A 21,425-nucleotide genomic window follows, 5' to 3' on the forward strand; every position below is an offset into this window, starting at 1 on the left:
CGGCTTTTACATTTCTCTTTTATTTACAGCAGGATGATACATATTTACAGTGACCTGCTCAGGAATCATTTCACTGAGTTAAATGAAAAGAAACATAATAAATAAAATACATTAATTTGAGTTGATTAAAGAGAATACAATAGTACATTGTATCACATGAGTTAGAGGCTCATTAAGCAGAGTTCAACCATTTTAAAATGGTGGTTCACATTCTCAGTACACTGCATACTAACAAGCAGAAGCTCTAATTTTCGTTTTTTGTCAAATAGTAAAAACATTCTGCTCATTTTCAGGTACATAATTTATTTTGGGTTACTACTAGGATAGCTTTACATGCTTTAATGCTAAAAAAAAACCATCAGTTTTCTCATGCTATCCAGTTCCGCAGCACTGTTTTCCCCCATGTGGGAGAGAGGAGCTTCTGATGGTGCCGACCTTGACCTGTTTAACTTTTAAGATCTTGTACATGCACAATAACCTTTAAAACACTGGAGGAAAGGGAAAAAACAAAAAAGCACAATAGGTCTCCTTCATAAACAGTACATTACATATGTCTTTACAACCCAAATGTGCACCCTCCAGCGCCTGAAACGTGCAGATGTTATTAGTAACTAATAAAGAGCACACTCTAATGAAGGTAGATGAAATCCTCCAGAAAGAAAAAAATAACAAAAGGTATCAGCAGGGAATAAACATCAGGTCTATGAGCCTTGATGAACTGGCGTGAACTAAAAAATCCTCCTACAAATCCACCAGATACAACTTCTATTGAGGTAGAATAATTAATGAAGCAGCTTTGGGAATATTTATACAGTTATTACACAGGAGGCATACAATCCCCTGATTAAAGAACATACTGATGAAGCAAAATATATTTCAATATTTTAACAATAAATAAGCACAATATATATGATATTTACATCTCGGTGGCATTTTCTAATGGAAGCTAAGCACAAAAACAATTAATATTGCAACAAAGGCCAAATCATAGCTTAAATTAATGTTATTTTTCTCAGCACAAGCAACACATCGCCTGTTTATATAGTCCTTTGTTGATAGTTCACATTGTTGTCCCCCAGTCTGTAGAAATGCATTAAATAGGGATTAAATCCAGCATTGTATAGCTTTTCAACAGTCTAAAGGATGATTCCCACATTATTATACTACATCTATTACCATATTTAAGATGAACTCATTCATTCATCGTGTCTCTCTATAATCTTTTGTCCTTTCCGTCCTCTCAGGTGCATAATGAAATAGATTCATCTCCATTACAAACCCTCATGTTCCCTTGTGGTTTAAACGATACTCTTCACAGTATCCAGTGTGGTCTTCTGCTCCTCCGTGTCGCTCGGTGGGTCGATATCAGCATACACGCGCTGGTACTCTTCCAGTACTGAAACAATAACAGCATGGCCAAACTGCATGGCGTCATCTACAGGTGTGTTCCCCCATCTGACAGATAACACAATGTAATATGGAGATGGATGGATAGTTATGGTTAGTAATATGGAGATGGACTTGCTTTTTTTATCTTTTAATATCAGATGAATAACTTTATCTTTAAATCCCTACCTGTCTTTCATGAAGGGGTTCACTTTACAGATTTCAGTTAGGAAGATAACCGCGTCCGCATGACCTGAGAGAAAAGTGGGCAGCCCCAGTGTCAGATTTAATTTATTGTTGTTTGAAAATGAAAGTCGAGATCACTGAAGAATTAATGCACTAATAATGAAGTGTCACCTTCTGCAGCAGCAATGTGGAGCGCTGTTCGAGAGTCGTAGTCTGTCTGCTCCATGTTCACAGCTGAAAGGGCAAACCTGGAGGGGTAACAAAGGAGCGGAGGAGGGGAGAAGTAACGCACAAGGAAAGATTTATTTGCATCATGAGAAATGTACACAAGTAAAGAACGTGTTAGTATGAAAGCAGACCTGGAAATGAGTCAGCATTTTGGGGAAGATGCTTCCTTTTCTTACATCGAGTTAGATGGGAAGATTGATACCACTCTCATGTCCTTACTGTAAGTATGACGCTAGAGCCAGGAGGCCATCAGCTTAGCTTATCATAAAGACTAAAGGTAGCCTGGCTTTGTCTGGAGGTAACAAAAGCGGTCTACCAAAACCTCTAAAGATCACAAATTAATACGATCTATGTTTGTTATTATGTTTATGTATGAAAACAAAAGGTTGTGATTATATGGGGGGTTTATGTTCTGGACTCTTTCTTGGTTGGGTTGCATTGACTTCCTATACATAACTCCCCATAAAACTATTTTGCACTTCAAAGTGCTTGAGTGCTGGTTTTGATCTTACCATCTAAGGTGTAGCATATAAATGACAAACTGTTCTTTTAAGATTGTGTTATCACTGCAAGTATACTGTTGTGTATTTGTCTGGTGTCAAAGCTTTGTGATGAAAACAAAAGGTTTCTGTTGATACTTACCTCCTCAGAGCAGAGAGGTCGCCGCTGTAGGCTGCAAACATCAGGTTTACCACTGATTTGTTCTAATGGATCAAAAAGTAAACATTACTGTATGATAGTGGACTGTCAATGCTTATGCATTAATTTAAATCTGAGGAGGCATCAATGTTTCTTGTTAGCGTGAATGAGAATTGCAGCCTCTTCAATGGTTGTACTGGACTTACTGGGTCATCATCTGATTTTCTTCTGGGGTCGTGTTTCTTAGTGAAGTGTCTCAGGTTGTCGTAATTATGGAAGTTGAAGTAAGACACCAACTCCTAGTGGATTAAAAGTTGATTGAGATGGAAATAATTAAAGAGTGAAGATACAGACAGATTAGATGAAGAGAAATCAATAAAACTGTGGCGACTGATTACCTGACAGAAGTGAATGCCACGCACACTGTTTCCAAGCCTGTCTAAAGGTGGGGACCAACACATCATACCCATGACGTTGGGGACCACAAGCAGAACGGCACCTGAGACGCCGGATTTTGCAGGCAGGCCCACCTGGAAAATTTATTTTTTTAAAAAATGTAGAAATTGACAAAAGCTAGAAACCTGGATTCAGCACTTTGGTGCAACAATGCTTTGACTCACATGGAAGGCAAACTGGCCAGAGAAGTCGTACATGCCACAGGAATGCATGAGGCTGAGGGTGTTGCGGACAGCTTCAGCGCTCAGAACACGCTCCCCTGTGATTGGACAAATACCTCCATTGGCCAGTGTGGCAGCCATGACACTTCCTGATTCACAGGTCACCTCAATAGAGCACAACTGAAACGGAAAAATCAAGAACATTTTTGAACTGGAAGGGCATATAGAACAGTTTTATAGAAATACTCCAACATTTTAGGCAATACACTTGCTTTATTGCCGAGTGTTTGATGTGAAGATCGAAACCAAATATCACAATACCGAAGTGTAACAACAAGACCTCCTGTGACCCGGAAATCAATCTAAACGTGCCATATCAAAGGAACAAGGAGGAGCTATAGGCAAGATGCACAGGTGTATCTTTTTCTTCACCCATCACAGAAAAGAGGCACGCCATACAGCTGGAATGTACAAACAATTGTGGGAGCAGGACTCTACAAATGTTCCTTTGTATTCATAAGGTGTATTAGTCCTTTAAGATGATCACTGTTTATATAGTGCTGTGCTGTTCTAACCGCTGTCCTTAATGACATTTCACCAAAATAAATAAGTTGTCATGATGCACATCTGACAGATGCGGCTGTGACACATCATCATATTTAATTGACAACGCTCTAAAATGCCACTCTGAAGCACTGATGTCTTATTTTATTAAATGCCTGATGCCTCGACTTCTCTCTTCTCCTGTGTCTATCTGTCCACCTACGCTCAGAAAAGAATCGAGGACGTACAAATTGAGAAATGAGAAGAGGAATATTTCTTGGCTGGGTGCACTGACTTGCTGGAGTCTTGTCATCACCGTGACCAGGCAGATAGTGGATGCTTTACGCTTAACTAAGCTAACCTGCTCTGACTGTGGCTTCATATTTATCGCACAGACATGATTTGCTATCAATCTTCTCGTCTAACTCTCAATAAGAACGCAACTTATCTTAACTTAACTTCCAAAAATGTGAGCTGTTCTGTGAGAGTTTCATCCAATAAAACAATGTTAAAGACAAAGAGTCTTACCTGAAAGTAGAAGTCAAGGGCTGCCATCATATCTGAATTGTGAGGAAAGCACTGCAAGGATTGAGATCAGAGTCAGCACATACTGAAGATATTACATTTTTCTAAAAAAAAAATCTGATCATTGAACAAGGTGATCCTAATTAATTACACAATACCCCAACAACTCACTTTTTTCTCTTTGAGGTAATAACCAATTGCATAATTCCGGTCACCAGTTTCTCTCTCTGACTGGAAACTGCAAAAACACAACCAGTATTAGAAAGTTGCATTTCATGTGACACAAAAAACAATACGGCTGTATTTCCTGAAGCACAGTACTCACGTTGCATTGCTAAAGCTCACATACTCTCTACCAGCCATGCTCTTCAAGAACTCCATCACCTGCAATAACATCATATTTACACTTGGGTCAGTCCAGAGACAAATAAGTTAAATTAAAAGTAAAAAGGTTTTAAAATGAAAAGCATTAACTTACAAAGTCGAACCTTTCTGCCTGATTGGCATCCGGCTGTCAACAGAGGAGGAAAATTCACATTTAGATGCCAGTTTTAAGAACGCCAACAGTCAGTGAGTCCCTACAGATGGCAGTGTTTCAGTTCTACCAAAGCATGTTCCAGTCCTGGGTGGGCGTCGAGCTGGGACATGTGCATGATATTTTTTTGCCTGTCAGTCCATGTGGCAATACGCGCGTGGTGTGGGGTGTTTATGGCTGTGCTTGAATTTCACGGACCAGTAAAGGCTCGTTACCAGGTTGTAAAGCTACCAAATAGGGATGCCAGCCACATTCACATTTAATGATTCTACCTAGAAAGGTTAAAGATAGTATCAAAGATTACTGTGAGATGTAGGGATGACCCAAGGCTTCATGGCCAATAAAAGAGTTGATTTTATGTCTTTCCAGGAAGTTGCTCAGCCGACAAGTTTTTGAATGAAACATATAAATTTGTGACATTTAAATTGCATTAGCCGGTACAACTGTTCCCACTGGAGCATGAATACTGCAGAAAGTCAAAAACAACTTTTTCATCAAGCTTTCATGTGTATAACCTCCTCAATGTGTACATAAATTATATGTAAATATAATAACAAACAATACCCCCGCTCCCTCCACCCACACAAACGAGGGCGGCTAACACACCTTCTGTTTTGTGGGCTGTGATTGGCCAGAGGCACACACACGCCCAAACACAAAGTCCCTCCCTCACTGCTGAACCTGACCCACATGTCATTACAGATTGAGTATCTCTTCAGTCGCCTGGGATTTGGAAACACACACAACCATATACAGCTAAACTCCTACATGTCGTATATTGACACCACTGCTCACAGTCAGTCAGATGTTGATGACCATAGTCTAACCACTGAGGGCACTGGATGACAAGCCAATAGATGAGATAAGATATCTAATGGATGACGTCACGCTTCAGGAGTAAGTTCATTCACCGACTTCGACCCAGATTGCATCAACATGTTGTTTCTTCACATTTTTTGTAAATAGTACAACATCACCAATAGATAAAACTTTAAAAAAAAAAAAAGGTCCAGTGTGCAGGATTTAGGGGCAGAAAGTGAAATGATATTCATAAATATGTTTTTGGTCTGTAATCACCTGAATCTGAGAAATGTTTTTGTTACTTTTAGAACAAGCCTTTAATATCTACAGAGGGAGCGGGTCCTCTTCCACAGAGTTCACCATTATGCACCGCCCATGTTTCTACAGTAGCCCAGAACAGACAAACAAAAAACTCTGGCCAAACAGAGGGCCTTTCGTTTTCCAGGTAGACATTCCATTTAAACCAGAGACCATAAACTTGGCCATTAGAAAATGTTGGGTATTTATTTAGGATTTTAAGCAAAGCTGGCAGGGAGGCCCTAAATAGAAAGTGGTTAAAACCAGACTTACTACATACATTCCATTAGTCTGCAACAGGACCAAGTTTTTGAAAACTTACCCTCTCTTTTATAGTGATTTGATTGTTTTGGAGGCACACACTGACAGTTTTGTTTACTATTTTTTATTTACTTTTATTGACGTTTTTTTTGCTCCATTAAAAAATGTTCACAACAAAAGAGAGAGGGCCTTTTACATTATTCGCGTTTTAAGCTGCCTCCGTAGGATAGGGTGAGCGGGGGGGGTGTTCAGTTGGTTGGTATCTGCACAACAACGCTAGCTGCCTCTAAATCATAGAGATCATACAAATCATACAAAGACAGTATAAATGCCTTTATACTGTCTTTGTACTCTATGTTCAACTGAAAAAGTACCACACAATTTGCTTCTTTTGGATCAGTGTATGTTTCACAAAAGCAATTTGTGAGCACTGCTGTCACGCAGATTGCAAACAGTGGCAGTGTCACGTTTCACAATGGTCTTTGCTAGAAAATTTCAAATAAGTTGAGTCCTACTGGGCACTCAAGTTTGGCATTTGTTTTGATGAGTCAAAAGTGTTACAAAATGAACTTGTACTAAGGATTTAAAAAAATGACAGCATTATTTTTGGTGGGAAATGAAGCATGTCTGAATATTCTGTTTAGTTTCTTGTTTTTTGTTATTCCTTCTGAAGGCTTACATGATTGCCCCTTTGAACTGTGTTTAAGCTCAGCGAGAGGCTGCAGCACAAAGCTACGCTGCACAGTAATAATTCAAGAAGAAAACTATTTGATGAGGTCTGGATTTGAAAACAGAGACCCTGTTTTTGGGCATGAGTAGATACTTTGTGAGATTTTACTCTCCCTGACAGTCAGCAGTTTATGTGTACATTGTGTGTACATTGTGTATTTATTGCAGATAAGCCATTAGATTTTACCTTAATTAAAGAGGTGACGACGATGGCTCCGGCATTCACCATTGGGTTGTGTGGTTTATCTGCACAAGAAACAATCCGTTATTACTCATTTTCCCCAAACCACAGGAGCAATAAACTGAGACTGAGATCAGAGGGGATATTTCATCAGAAGTAACATCAGCTAATACACTGAACACACACAGTACTGTCCTGTTTGCTTAAGAAGTGTGTAATATCAAATTGTGAAGGTGAAGGTGAGGCATTTAGCTTAAAGTCCATCAGAAACCTTTTTTCCAGTAAAAGGAGGACTCGCACGACCTTGCCTAACAACCAGAGTCTGTTGAAATTACTGATAAAACAACAGTTGCCAAAATTTCTCAAGGCGAGTTTCGTGTAGTTTTGCTTCTAACAAAACTAGGATTAATCACATCTACACTCAGTATTGCTGTCACTGCTTGTTCTTGTGTAGAGACAAGAACTGGAGTGAACATCTTGATCACAATAAATACTTACCATCCTCATTTAATGACAGCTTGTTGAACTTGAATCCACTGGGCTCTTTGCCCACAAATTGGTGGGTCTTCTCAGTGCCGAGTTCGTGCACAGAGATGGCGTACTCCAGAGGCTTCACACACGACTGCAGACAGAAGGGAACTTTTGTGTCACCCACAGAGTGTCTGCATGGCATGATGATGTGATGGAAAAGTGTGGAAACAAAACAAACAAAAAAAAAATAAAATGGAGGAGTGTTAGTGAGGCAGTACACATGGAGGAGGTGGAGGTTTTCAGAATGGAAACATGAAAGCAAAGATGCGACTGTACCTCTGTCCATCGATTGTGCACAGAGATACACCCCAGAGATCAGGGCTGAACTTAGCCAGCTGGGGAATGTAATCAGCTACCTGCATGAAGGCATCAAACATGTGTGAGTGTTAACTGTGATGAATGAGAGGACACTGAATTAGTATGTGTGTTAGTACGCTACTTACTTGTCCTGCTTCCTGTTGCTGTGCACTGTCATACATCCTGTCGATCTGCTGGGTGAACTCTGCAAACTCTGGGATGATGAACTTTTTTTTGAAAGCCTTGGTTAGCAGCATGATGTTGTTGCCAACACACCTGTGAGAGGAAAACATGAATGAACTGATGTTGTGAGGAGAATTACAAAGACCATCAAACAGACAGTGCATTTAGCTTTATAAATATTTTTATGGTTTGTACTTCAAACACTATGTCTTTCATAACAGAACTGTAATTGCTGGAAAAACATGCACACATTATACATTTCTCAGATTTATCTGTACAAATGTATAATGTGCTCTGCGATAGCTTATTGCCTTTAATGGTTGTTTTTTTAATAAAAATAAACAAACAAATTCTCACCAAAGACACTTTTATTTGCAGTGGCAGTGATATAAATTTTGTTTTTGGTGCTTCCAGCCCTGAAGACATTGCACATTTGAAAAAGAAAGAAATCAATAGCAGCCCGTTTTTCCACAAACATTGCTTGGTTATTCTGAAGAACACAGCTCTCATTTAAACTACTATCTAATGAAAAATCGTCCCCATAAAAACTGTTAACAGCGCGTCCTATCTAGAGGAACATGAACACTGTGAAAGGAAAGACATCATGCTGTAGTATTTTTAAATTAGATTTCATTCACTTTTCAATCTCTAAGACAGATATCTCAAACATCTGCAAGAAAAAAACACAACTATCTGCGTGTCACGACTCCAGAAGGGAGACAAGTGAGAAAACCTTCAAACAAAATGTAACAGGCAAACTGAAATGGCAAAGATTGAATCTGGTCATGATAGTTTTTTCTACTGCAGATATTTTGACCTGTCATAGCAGGTGTTCCTGAGGCTGAAGCAGCTGATGCTTTTCCTACTGTGACATGTCAAAATGTCTCTGCCGTTTGGAGCAATGGGAACACTGTCTCTGCAGATAAAATAAAATTGCCTTCACATCAGTTGTAGGATGAGGGCAAGAATCCTGCCAAATAAATGGCTTCCATGTTAGGTACCACTAGGGTGAGTGAGAAATGTTTTATTTGGCTAAAAACCAACCCTTTCATAGGAACAAGCAACCCTAGGTCCACTAAAGCTCATGTTGACAAGATAGTTGAGTTTTGATGCTCAATCTGAACTCATCAAATACTGACACTTAAGGATTGCGGTTGATCCAACCTATAATCCCAGTGCATCAGTATTACTATCTTAACAACAGGAGCTTTAAGCAAGACAAGAAATAAGAATAAGATCATGATTTACTCATGTAAATGGTACAGATTTAGTTAAATGACCATAGAATCTTAGCGGACCCGCTAAATAGAGCCTCGCCAATATCATCGGCCAATACTGGCCTATCACAGATATATTGTATCAGCATATATGTTGTCTGGCTTGTTGCAATATATAAAAACTTTTCTTTCATGGAACATAATGCAGAGAAAGATGCTTGGGGTCATTTATAATTATTAAATTCACAGTGAAGTTTAGTGCACTAATATAATTTTGGATAACAAAGTCAATTGTTTAACTGTAAAATATCCAGCCTCCATTATGTACATATCTTTGTAGTGCTTCATAACTACATTTGAGGGATTACTGCAGAAAAATGTATGCTCATGTATATATTCTTATATATATATTCTTATCTTATAAATGAGCCAATTTAACGAGTTTTTACTCCCTATGTCGTTATTGGCATCAGCGCCACAAATCAAGATATCAGCGAGCTCTTTCACTAACCAAGATAGCTTCACGCTAGCATGGCTATTTTAACCTCTGTAAATAAAATAATGGGTAAATAAAATCGTCTGTAAATAAAATAATGGGCATGTTAAAGCTGCTGTTGTCCGCAGTTATCAATCCCCTCCATCCTCTCTACGTCACCACATGAACGCCTGACATGGCAGCAAACAGGAGGATCCTGCTCTCTGTGTTTTCAGAGCAGAAGGACTCTGGACCTTGATTGGTTAAAGTGGACAGGGATTCCAGAATATGTATTTTCTCTTTTGCTGTTGGAATAAAGAGCTATTTAACATATCTTAATAAGAAAATGTCACTTAAAGCAGCTTTAACTAGCTAACACTCAGTCATAATTATAGTAGTATGGCTAAATACCAATTGTGCCTATGATAAGCAGGAACAGGCTGTGTAATATAAGCCTTGTGTCTTAAAATGAAATGTACCTTTTTTCCCTCTGGTATTCAGTCAATTTATATAGAAAAAAAACTTCAGTTTCTTTAACTCAAACATTAAGACCTCAAGACTGTTTCTCCCTGACAAATATTATATAAAACCTAAACTCTAATCAATTTGGATTTATGTGAAATGCTCACTGGATTCAGAGTAACTTGCTTTGGGCCAATAAACATCCAGATAAAAGGGTAAACAAATGCACCTGCCTCTATCAGCAGATCCTAATAGGCATTATAGATTTTCTTTGCTATAATTGGTCAGCAGTGTTGCATGCTCTCAAGAAAAGGTATGTGCATTCTGTCACAGCTGCTCTAAACTAAAATATCTGGCTTGCAGCTCTCACTAATCCAAGGCGATGCTAGCGTGAGGTTTTGTGCCACCAGGAGAAGAGAGTGCAGAGAGGTTGCATTATTCATTTGGGTCATTTCCTAAAAAAAAAATGGGAGATAGCTCTTTCTTCTTCTAGTAGCATATTTATAGTGAGCTGCTGAGTGGAAAGGATAACCTCATAAATGTAAGAAAACAAGCGAAGAAAGTCGGACACGGCCAATTAAGTTTGACAAAGACAACCAGACTGTGTAACCCTCTACTGTTCCAGGCCAAAGGATGAGACTGAGTCAATTGCACTCACAAATGATACTGTTTGGACAGCAGTCTGCATGGAGATAACAGATCTGTTGAGTCTACTCGTGTAAATGCCACTGTCTGGAGCTCAACCAGAATGATGCCCTTTCATTAACACCCCAGGAGACCCTCTGTCTTCCTGGTCTCTCCACTGCTTTAGTTGGCATGTGTGCATGTGAATTTGGTTAGTATCAGCTGTCAGCCATAACGCGCCTGTCTCTGTCAGTCTCTTGGACTTAAATAGCGCTGACCACAGATTACCTCTCTTATTACTTCTTTCTGTAACTGCAAAATACCATTAACCTTAACTAACCTTGCACCTTGCACAATTTCTTCCTTTTTCCAAGATGTTTTTTTCTAACATCATCATACATAATTACATTTTCATCACAGTCACATCGCAAACTAATATGAATATGTAAATTCTGAGTGGGAGGAAATCTATTCGAAAAAATACACTTATTATGCAGCAGTGATAGAATTTTATAGCGTATTTTATGACCCTTTATACAGAGGGTGTCCTGTTTACTTTTCACAAGTAGGTAAAAGTTGAGGACTCGCATTTGAAGAATGGTTTGCATAACAATGTCTCCATAAATAACACAAAGCTTTTCACACCTTCTGAATAGCGTCTTGTCCATCATGACGGGCCCAGTAGAGTCACGTGTGGATTTTCGCATCTGACGGACACAGTCACGCAGGCGAGGGTCAGACGTCAATAAACCTGTTTTTCTCAAAGCCTGGAGTGGAAGGAGATGAGGTGGGTTTGAGCAAATTAGTACACAGGGGAGAAAAACACGAAGTTATAGATGACACACTAAATAAACACTTTGGATCATACACAGCAGTATTTATGTAGGTCAAATAGCAGGATATCAGACATGTGTAGATGGGACATAGTTATGGGACTTTAAATGCTTAGATGTGTCCACATGGAGCTTAGCAGGAAATACAGGCATAGAGCAGATCACTGGAATCCCCCTCACAAGTCACACATCGGGCTGACAGTTACCGTATGAACCACGCGGCTCTATTTCTGGGACACCATGTGCAGGTCCCTCCTGACAGGAGGGTGAGTGAACAGGCATGGCAAGCACATGGCTGCAAACCTGCTGTTGCTGTTATTGGAATGTTTGTGGGTGATGACTGGCTTCAGGGCAGGAAATGCTAAAGTTGCGGCTGTGCTAATTGTTTTTCGTGCTTATTTTATCCTTCAACTGACTGTGTGGGAAGGTTAGAGCTTCACAATATGGTCCAAAAATCATACTGGAGTTATTTTGACAGGTACTGCGATTGTGATTTATGTCACAATTAGTGGAAATTATCATTTTTGCATCATAATTTCTTTTTTTACTGTAAGAACTATTACTATCATGATGCTATGACATTTGCTGGGGTCTGCACACATATCTTACATTTATAAAAAAATTACAGCTTCTTGCAATTTGGATATTTGCCATAATGTTTTTGTTTCTATTTTGATTGATTGTGCTGCCTTAGAAGATATTCTCTCTAGGTCTGTGAGCAGTTTTGCCTTCAAAAATTGAAGAAAAAAAAAACACAAAAATGTTTATTAAATTATTTTGTAACTTGAAATCTAACCTGATGAAATAAATAAGTACCCTATATGCCTGGGTCTGTATATGATTAAAATCAACTGTTATTTAATACAAATTGTCATGTAGAGCTGAAAGGACAAGTAGATTAATTAAACAGTCAATCTGTGAAAAGTTTCAATAATACATTTTGTAAAAGTAATTTTATAAACAAAAATATAAATAAAAATTCACTGGTTCTAGCTAACTGGTGAAAATAAAAATGCTGGCTATGGGAAGCTGTTAAGGACTTTTTTCTTTATTATTTTCTGGTGTTTCATCGATGAAACAATTAATTGATTCAACAAGAAAATAATAAATAATGAATTGTTAAATTCTAAATTATAGTAAGTCAGGGTGTTGTATGTCCATTGAGAAAATACAAAACATGCAATTTAAATGCTTTAAGTGGAGAGCTACACTATTTCTCCTCAAATTAGCTTTGTTTCCCCAACTTTCTGAAATGAAGCGTCAGCACAGTGATTTTCCATCCTATAGTAACTAGTATTAACTTAACTCAACTTTGGCTTTTAGAACAATGATTTCTTTTTTTAAATTAAACCTGTAGGTTAACTATGAGTTAGGATAACAATTTTTGCAGTTATCTACATTCAATATTACTGACTAACACTTTCAACATCGATGTCCTAACCCAGTCATCTATACAAACACATCCAGCCATCCGTGGCGTGACAAGAAGCCACCTGTGTTGACACATGTCTCTTTTCCTAAATGCGTGCTTTTTAAAATTACCGAGTTGCCATAGACACTGAGGTCACCAGATGTCCAAGTCTGCCTTTTATATGTGACTGTCTAAAAGCTTGCACCACATGAAGCTAAATGTGGGCGTGATGGTTTGCAATTGCTCGCCACACAGTCTGCCTTGTTCATCTTCTGAGATATGCTTGGTATGGTATACTGTATGTATGGCCCCTAACAAGGTTTTGAGAAAATGAACTTTGACACAAGTTCCCAGAAGCTTTACACGTCTTCAATAATGTGTGTAGGCTCATGTATAGGGAGGCATGTAGCTTACAATCTACCTTAGTCACTAAGTCAGCTCATATAGGTTCTGTTGTTTAAATGAAATACCTTTAATGAGATTATCATTGAATCTTCTGGTACAACAAAGATTTTATTGTAATTAAAGCACCAAAATAATTCAACTTCAGTGTAAAAAATGCATGTTGCTCTGTGATGATTACCTCACCCACTATATTTAGTCCTATTACATAAGAATATCCTTTGACACCTTTTAAACTTGACCCTGCATTCAGCTGGAGACACTCTGGATTCCTCTTGTGGGCTCCTATGTCACTCTCCAAGGTTGATTTAACTAAAGTCAAGGGTACTTTTAAGGTAATACAATCCTGATGTAGGGCAGAGTGTGTTGATGTGTATGTCCACATATGCCATGGAAAGTCAAAACAGTGCACAGCGTGACAGAGGAAGTGTGAATGTGTTGTTGACTTACAGAGATGAACTGGGAGAGCGGGATTATCTCTTGGCCTTCAGTGATGGTGTAGAAAAGCAGGTCCTCCATACTGGACATCAACCTGCTTCTGTGAAAACAAACAACACACCATATGATGTGAACTTTACATTTGGACTGGCTCCAATGTGTCAAAACCAGGAGCAGTGTCTCTGCGTTTATGTCAACTACATGGTCAGTGGTGAAAATACTGGCTAAACATCCAGCTACTGACCTCCTTCTTTACATAAACTGTGCAATGTGATGCAATGACTGCATGGGCATAAAATATATGCATTGCTGAGGCAAAGTGTTCAAGGTGTTTTTGTTGTTGTTTTTCTCACAAACATGTATATTATGTTATAGAGCACATTTGATTTTTTTCTTCTTTTTTTTGGAGAGCTGAAAATTCTGTCTTTGGTACTTGTAAATGTAATCAACTACTCCTTGCTAATTAATAACAACATCTGTGAATAATATGATTTTAAAATGTGTTATTCCAGGGAAAATGCTAGCGCTACAATAAAGTTAGCTTAGCATAAAGAGTGGAAGCAGGGGGAAGCGGTTAGGCTTCCTCTGCTCAAAAGGCTTAATTTCACCTATCAGCAGCCATATAGCTCACCAATTAACAGATTATATGTCGTTTGTTTAGCCAAAAATAAAGTGTAGACGAGATGTGATTTCAATGGCAGCCGGACTATTTCTTGGCTGGGCGCATTAACTTTCTAAGGATTTGTCATTAGCCTGATGTTGCTGGGCAACCACTTAAGGAGTTACTCCTTCAGAAGACTACGCCAGCCAAGTCTCTCACATAACCCTTTTTTTAAACGTAATTTAAACGTAACACTTGTTTTTGGCAGTTCAGTTTGTGTATGAGTTGAACAAACACAACATAATGCTAATTTCTTCAGTCGTTCGTTTTTCTTTTCTTTTCTTTTTGGACGGAACCAAGCTAGCTAGCTAGCTGTTTCCGCCTTTTCCCAGCTGTTGCTAAGCTACCATTGGCTTCATATTTAGCTAGCAGACAAAAATGAATGTGGTATGGAGCTTCTCATCTCTCACAAGAAAGTGAATACCGGTAAGAGTATGAGTCAAGGGCGTTATATTAAATCAGTTTTGTACAAAAGTGAAACTTAAAACGTGAATTGGTGCTACACTTAAGAAATAAACTAACTTAAAAAAACTGTTCTTTACTGCACAACAATTAGCTACTAGCATGACTTAAGAGATGAGCACAGCCAGAACATGAAGTGCTCCAGACAGCTCCCCCTGATATATATATATATGTGGGAATACTGTGGTCAGATTATTAAGAATAATACATAATATTTCGACTAATTAATGGTGATGTATTCGTTTAGAGACAGTCTACTGTGACCTACTTTGAGCGTCCTTGGTCCACATCAGGGGCCTTCTGCTCATGAAAGGCTCTGTGGGTTTGTGGTGATGCTCCGGCCCAGCAGGGGAGTGAAACAGGTTGTTGCGTCCTGGACAAAACAATGTTGTCAGCTCCAACTCTGGCGGAGATCCCTGCATTTTTAAAAAGCTGCAAGATTCCCGGGTTAGCTGTCCTCAGACTTTTCAGGCAATGCATTGTGATAAGTAGGGCTCAGTCTTTAATAATTCAGAGGATTTTATTTTTTCCCCCAGTAGCTGATCTCGAGAGATACTTGTGACCAGTACCCCCTTGGTCCTCAGAGTTTTAATAGCTGCAGCTGTCTTACAGACTGGATCAAGTACAGGCTGTTTCTCGGGGGCGGGGCTGTGACACCAACAACACGTTGGTTCAGAGGCTGGGGTCATTAACCAGAGGCTGCTGGAACCAAGCTTGTCGCTGTGGCTTTCTAATGCAGCTGCTGTTTCCAAAAGGGGGAAATCACATTTGTACTTCAATTAAAATTCCCACTTGAACAAAATATGATTATCAGCTCGTTTTCACTCAGTGATACTGGAGAGCATTATATTCTAAATCAAAAGTATAAAGGACAAATTAATAATGTCATTCTGCACTGTATGGGCATAAATCACTGTAGCGATAACTCTGCCCCAAATTTGAACACAGGCTGAGTTAAAATTAAGTTAAAAGGCAGGGAGAAGCTCATATGACCTTACATAAGCTTTATTTGCCAACTAGTACAGTATTTCACATAGTGTGGCCTTGAACAACTGGGCATATGCCAGAAAAGAGGTTTGTTTAACTGTTACCACAGAAGTGAGACACTCAAAGCCTGGAATTATGATAAAGTTTTACTGTCATTTGTGTGCTTTTATATTTCTTCCTTACATTTCATTAATACTGTATTTTCCTGTGTACTGTGTGTTTTTATGTGCAGTACTTTACAAAACTTTTGCTGTAGCAGAACTACTATTACCTCTACAAAACATTTTATTTTTATGCTGATGTTTCCATTGTTAGTGTTTTATATAGATGATTGATGAGGGTGCTGATGAAAATGTGACATTGACTTGTTGATTTAGTTGTAGGTATTTAGTTGTAGGTATTGCATCATGCATAAATAAATCCTCTATGATAAAGTGTGTTTTATCTGACATCAGCTAGATTTTATCTGTTATTAATCTTTTATTCTGACCATGGATGGGTATAAATGATCACAAGTCCACTATGTGTTGTTATCCAGTCTGTTAAATAATGTAAATAGGTAATAAGTCAGATTGCCACCAGACTAGAGAATCCTCTTTACTGCTGTTAAATGGTGACACCCCATGGTGAGTTTCCAACACTGACACACTAAAATATCACTGTCTTGTCCTCTAGGTGGCGTACTCACTCCAGGACCCTATACCCAGGTCAGTCTCTGTTCTCTGACTCTGTTGTTTTGTTGAGAGGACACATCACAGTCATGTGTCTCGGATCCTTCCTCTCCATAGGGTGTTTTTTGGCAGATTTCCCGGTGCTTCAAACACAACTCATTGAATAATTTGTGATTTCTTGAGTTTGAGGTCTGGCTTCCTGTCTTTGATGTCAGCTCCTGAGTGAGATGCTCCTCAGTAAAACAGTGGCTGACTGTGATGGAGCACTTTAAAACAGTTGAATTTTGAGCTTTTGCTGTTTATCTTAAACTAAAATAAACATTTTCTCCTGTTCTTTTCAATGTGGGTCTCATGAAGGCAATATAAATCATTCAAGAGATGGTAGAGGATCCTGGTGATAACCCACCATGCCAGTTTTTCATTTCACAGCACACATGCTAAACATTCACATTCTACCTTTTTTTTCGTGCTTGCAGACTGTAATAATAATTCTCAAGCAGACTGAAAAGGGTCACTTGATGTCATCTCCATTACCAATTAAACAAGGCCTCACTTGGTTCTGGTGGTCTCTTCTGCATTTCTAGGCGTGTGACTTCTCCAAAGGGGTGCATGCTAACCCATGGCCTCTCTGCACTACCTCTGCCGGTTGTAGCTTCTCTGTTTTCAGGCGAAAATGTTTTCCATTCCTGGGCCAATGAATGCCACCTTTGTCCCTTCATCCTCCATCTTGTGTGAGAAAGCCCCCCTCACTGCACACACCAAGCCTGCACAAACTTAACCTCTCCCCCCTCCACCTCACACAGGAAAAGAAACATACCGGGTCTGGTGCTTTGATTCAGGCTCAGTAATCTGGAGGTCTGGATAAAGCCCTGGCTTAGAGACCACTTTGGACAGCCAGTTTCAGGGACTTTAGGAAGGAAAAGGTGTAGTAGCTGTTGAAATTTGATTGGAGCTGTGTTTGGATCAATCAGATGAAAATTCTACTTTGGGATCATAATGAAAATAAAAGTAATGGACTGGTTAACAGCATCTCAGAACTTTAAAAGAGATGGCCAAAGATGAGAACTATCACTCTTTATTAAAATTATATTTAGCACAGCCAAATGTGTGGTAATGAACATTACTTCTCCTAATTATCAGCCTACTCTGGCCACATTACACCAATTACACTGCCATTTTCATAGGATTGATGCGTGCTTATTTTTCCAAATCACTCAAAACCCCCTCTGGACCTTAAAACATATTCTACTCAGACTGCTATACACCACTGATGTTGGACGGTGTGCTTTATTAACACAGAGACAAAGTGCCTAAAACACCTTAATTTAACCCATTCACTGTTTCAGTTAAGCCTAAAATCCGCTTCACTGTTAAACAGAAGACTGCCTGCATGGTAATAATGAGAGATGAAGTAGAGTCACGAAATAGGAACAGTGCATGGTGAGACGAAGCTCCTTATTAGAAACTGTTAAATGCTTGTAGAGATTTAATGCATCGTTTAATGCATCTCTCAAATTAAAGGATAAGGGCCATTATCCCTGCACCACCCAGGGTGAAAGGAATTCCATCTCTCCTCTAAGTTGACCCTCACCCACATAGTCTCTCACACACAGAAAGAGAGTGATAAGGTCTATCCATCTATCTAATGGCAGATTTATTGGCATATTTAATTATCAATGGACAATTATGGTCCTCAACAGATACATTTTTTTAAAAACTAATGAACAAATTTAGTATATTTAGTTTATAAGTATAATTGATATTTTCACAACAATGTGGGAGCTCTAGATTTTGTTCTGGAGCTGTAGGTTCATTATTCAGATGTCACCAAATTTACTGTTTCGGTTAAGCCTCACCGAAAATAGAAGATAGAGAGCTGATTTCCTTCAGGAGTTGGTAGAGACCAAAACCAGAGCTAAAAGAACGTAAATATTGGACTCATATTTGCCAGGTGGACAAACACATGACTCCAAATGAATGACTGTTTGCTAACATGTTTGCCATGTCAACTTAAAAAGCAGTGATATGTTGTCACGTTCAACAGTGGCCAAAATATCAGTTATTACAGGTTTAATAATAACAAACCATTGTAACATGCTAAATGTACGTTAACAGTAGACCAAATTAGGGATGCACAATATATATCAGACTGATAAATTATTGGATCATTATATTTGGATTATTTCTTTTATCAGCTATTTATCAGTATTGGTGAAATTCTAGATGGCAAATGGAGCCAATAATATGAAGCCAAATTGCTTTCGATGACTTAACAAGATCAGCATTTACAAACAATCCATTATGTAGCTGTTCGCACCTTGAAAGTTGATTTTTCATCCACCAATAAACACAACACAGAAGAAGAAGACGAAGAAGAAAAAGAAGAAGGAGGACGACGAGAGGGAGAAGGAGAAGAGCCAAACTTGTCGTTGGAGTGGATATTTTTTAGTTTCAGAGGATGATAGCATGATTGCATGATTGAAGTACAGTTGAGGCTAATGCTGTGCACTGAAGGCTAACAAAGAAAAGCTTGAACTCCTGAAAGTTGAGCCAAGTCTGACAAGGTAAAGCTGAGGCTGACAAGCTAAGTCTGAGATGTCCTAAAATGGGCTTTGTACAGAAAATAAACTCTATTGATTTAGGTAATACCATAGCCCTTCCTTTGGCTCTGCCCTCAGGCCAAACTTAGCATTTTTTGCCACACCTGTGTGGCAAGAGTTACAAAGTTTTTTTTATTCAACAAACCAATTCATTTTGATGTGTAATGAGCATTACAGCCTCATGGGGCTGCTGGTGAAGCTATTTAGTCCTGATGGATTGGTAATTAAATCACAGTTATAAAATATGTATTTGTCAAAATGTGGTTTTATTGCTCTTTTCCTTTAGCCACAATGATGAGTTTACCACAGTAATGACGCACTTTGACTGTATTTTATTCACTTGTGTCTTATGTGTCCTCTGATGATTCCATTTAGGTTAATTACAGCTTGTACATCTAGACACAGTCAGTTTTTTGTGAGGGACAGGATACATTGTGAGCCGCTTTTAGCCCTCAGGGCCTGTCTGTCCTCACTTCTCTCCTAGGTGGGTGCTGACTACCCTCCCATCACCAGTTTGTGTGTACACAGAGGACCACAGCCACCCCTCTGCTGTGGTCACTGTGCCGAAACCTAGACACCCTCTAGACCCCTGGAGCCTCTATGCGCCTGTACAGTTGTGAGAGGTCAGCCCCCCCATCACCACCCTCAGTCCGTCACTGCCATCTCTTCCCCTTCCCCTACCCTCAAACCAACCCCTCCTCCCTCATCCTCCTAGCTTCCACACCCTTCCTCACCCACCAACCCCCATCCTCACCATGCAGCTATCCCACTGCCCTGCCATCTCGCAGCATTCCACGGGCCGTGCACACAGAGGCCTATTGTGTGTGCTGGGAGACGGCAGAAGGCAGTATACAGTCAGAGCCCCAGAGAAAAGGGATGTGTAGAGCTAAAATGAACTCAGTATTCCTGCTGTACATTGATACAGATCCGTAGTTAAAATTGCTCTGGTATTCAGTGACATTGCTGCAACATTATTTTAAAGAGAGCAGTGGCAGATGAATGTTGAATGATTGCTCTACAGCTCTCAGCTGCGCTCTTGTATTAAGATTATTCACCCTCAGCACTTGTATGATGCTATAAATGGCAGCAGTAATTGCTTAAGCATCTCTAGATTCATCTTGATTTCTGTTTTTCCTCAGTGTTGCTTCTTCTGACTAGGCATAATCAGCTGTTCTTTGTCATCTCTTTTTTCTTTCTTGCATATACCTATATTTGATTACAGGCTGATTTTGTTTCTCTGGTTTAACAGTTTTTCTGTTCTGAAGTCTCAGCACTATTATGGCCTTCCTATTTTTACATTTCTAAAATAACAGGATCTCAGTCATTCATTGAGTTAAAGCCACTTTCAACAGAGCTGAAACCTCTTTCAACTTCTTTTCCCTGACTCGACACAGCAACAATGACTTGACCTGACACAGCAAACTATGCACAGAGTGGCACTATATACTCCCTCTATAGTCCCTAGGTCACAGATTATTGATTCAGCTGGGCAACTGGCTGTTTAAATTCCTGAAATGTTTTTGTTTTGGGGCTCATCAGCATTATCAATGGTTGTGGTGTCCTTTTAAACTTGAAATGATTAAACCAGAAGATCCTACAAAACCAGGATCAACTTACTATGCTGTGCTTATCCAAGCTATTATTATCACTCTTGATGATGAGGACAGCAAGAAATTGGAAAACAGGCTGCGCAAAAGAGGAGATGCCTGAGGTTAGTTAACCAACATCTGCCTTAAACTTAATTCCAATATACCAAACAGCTCATACACCCGGCACACTGGAGCTAAAATGGTGCGTTCAGATCTTTCTTTCCTGTATGTGGAATGAGGGGGGCTCTCTAAAAGGTCGTGACCCTGGAATTACTGTGCCTCTCTTCGTGACAAAGACCCCCTTTCAAGCCCACTCACCTGGGCCTATCTGAAAAGAGGTACATGATAAAGATCACACAGACGTTTCATCACTTTTCTGGCTCAGCTTCACAATAGATAATTCTGGCATGTATGTGCTATTTTGTTGGGAATGTAGCTATGAAAGTACATTATAGACATTTAAACTGCATATTAGCAAGTGATATACTGACTTGAACATAATCCTGAAAAGCTGAATGTGGAAAGTTTAGCTCTGTCTCAGGAGAAATTTTCTTTTACTCGAGCCAGAGTAGGATTGTTCTCTTAACTGGATGTCACAGGCTCTCGCCAATGGTCTTTGTCCAAACAGACAAGTCTCTCAGAAGATTTGCCTGC

At 39.2% G+C, this 21,425-nt stretch overlaps 1 protein-coding gene across 1 annotated transcript; it reads right to left on the minus strand.

Annotated features, from left to right (window-relative positions):
- Window position 1: 1 nt before the first annotated feature.
- gls2a (glutaminase 2a (liver, mitochondrial)) lies at window positions 2–15,517 on the minus strand. The gene is made up of 18 exons (XM_073469822.1): window positions 15,193–15,517; window positions 13,814–13,901; window positions 11,363–11,484; window positions 7,903–8,032; window positions 7,736–7,815; window positions 7,427–7,590; window positions 6,935–6,993; window positions 4,603–4,635; window positions 4,450–4,508; window positions 4,296–4,362; window positions 4,128–4,178; window positions 3,060–3,236; window positions 2,838–2,969; window positions 2,646–2,738; window positions 2,443–2,504; window positions 1,744–1,820; window positions 1,576–1,639; window positions 2–1,455 (listed from the first exon to the last, which is right to left on the minus strand). Exons 1-18 carry the CDS (start codon window positions 15,402–15,404, stop codon window positions 1,299–1,301), a joined length of 1,827 nt encoding a protein of 608 aa, XP_073325923.1. The 5' UTR covers window positions 15,405–15,517; the 3' UTR covers window positions 2–1,298.
- Window positions 15,518–21,425: the final 5,908 nt, after the last annotated feature.

The sequence above is a fragment of the Pagrus major genome, chromosome 7, assembly GCF_040436345.1.
Source record: "Pagrus major chromosome 7, Pma_NU_1.0".
Lineage (NCBI taxonomy): Eukaryota > Metazoa > Chordata > Actinopteri > Spariformes > Sparidae > Pagrus > Pagrus major.

Coding starts and splice junctions, on each gene's coding strand:
- gls2a (XM_073469822.1), bottom strand. CDS start 15,404: ATGCATTGCCTGAAAAGTCTGAGGACAGCTAACCCGGGAATCTTGCAG. Junction 13,902..15,192: donor GTGGACCAAGGACGCTCAAA/GTAGGTCACAGT, acceptor TTGTTTTCACAG/AAGCAGGTTGATGTCCAGTA. Junction 1,640..1,743: donor CCACATTGCTGCTGCAGAAG/GTGACACTTCAT, acceptor CTTTTCTCTCAG/GTCATGCGGACGCGGTTATC.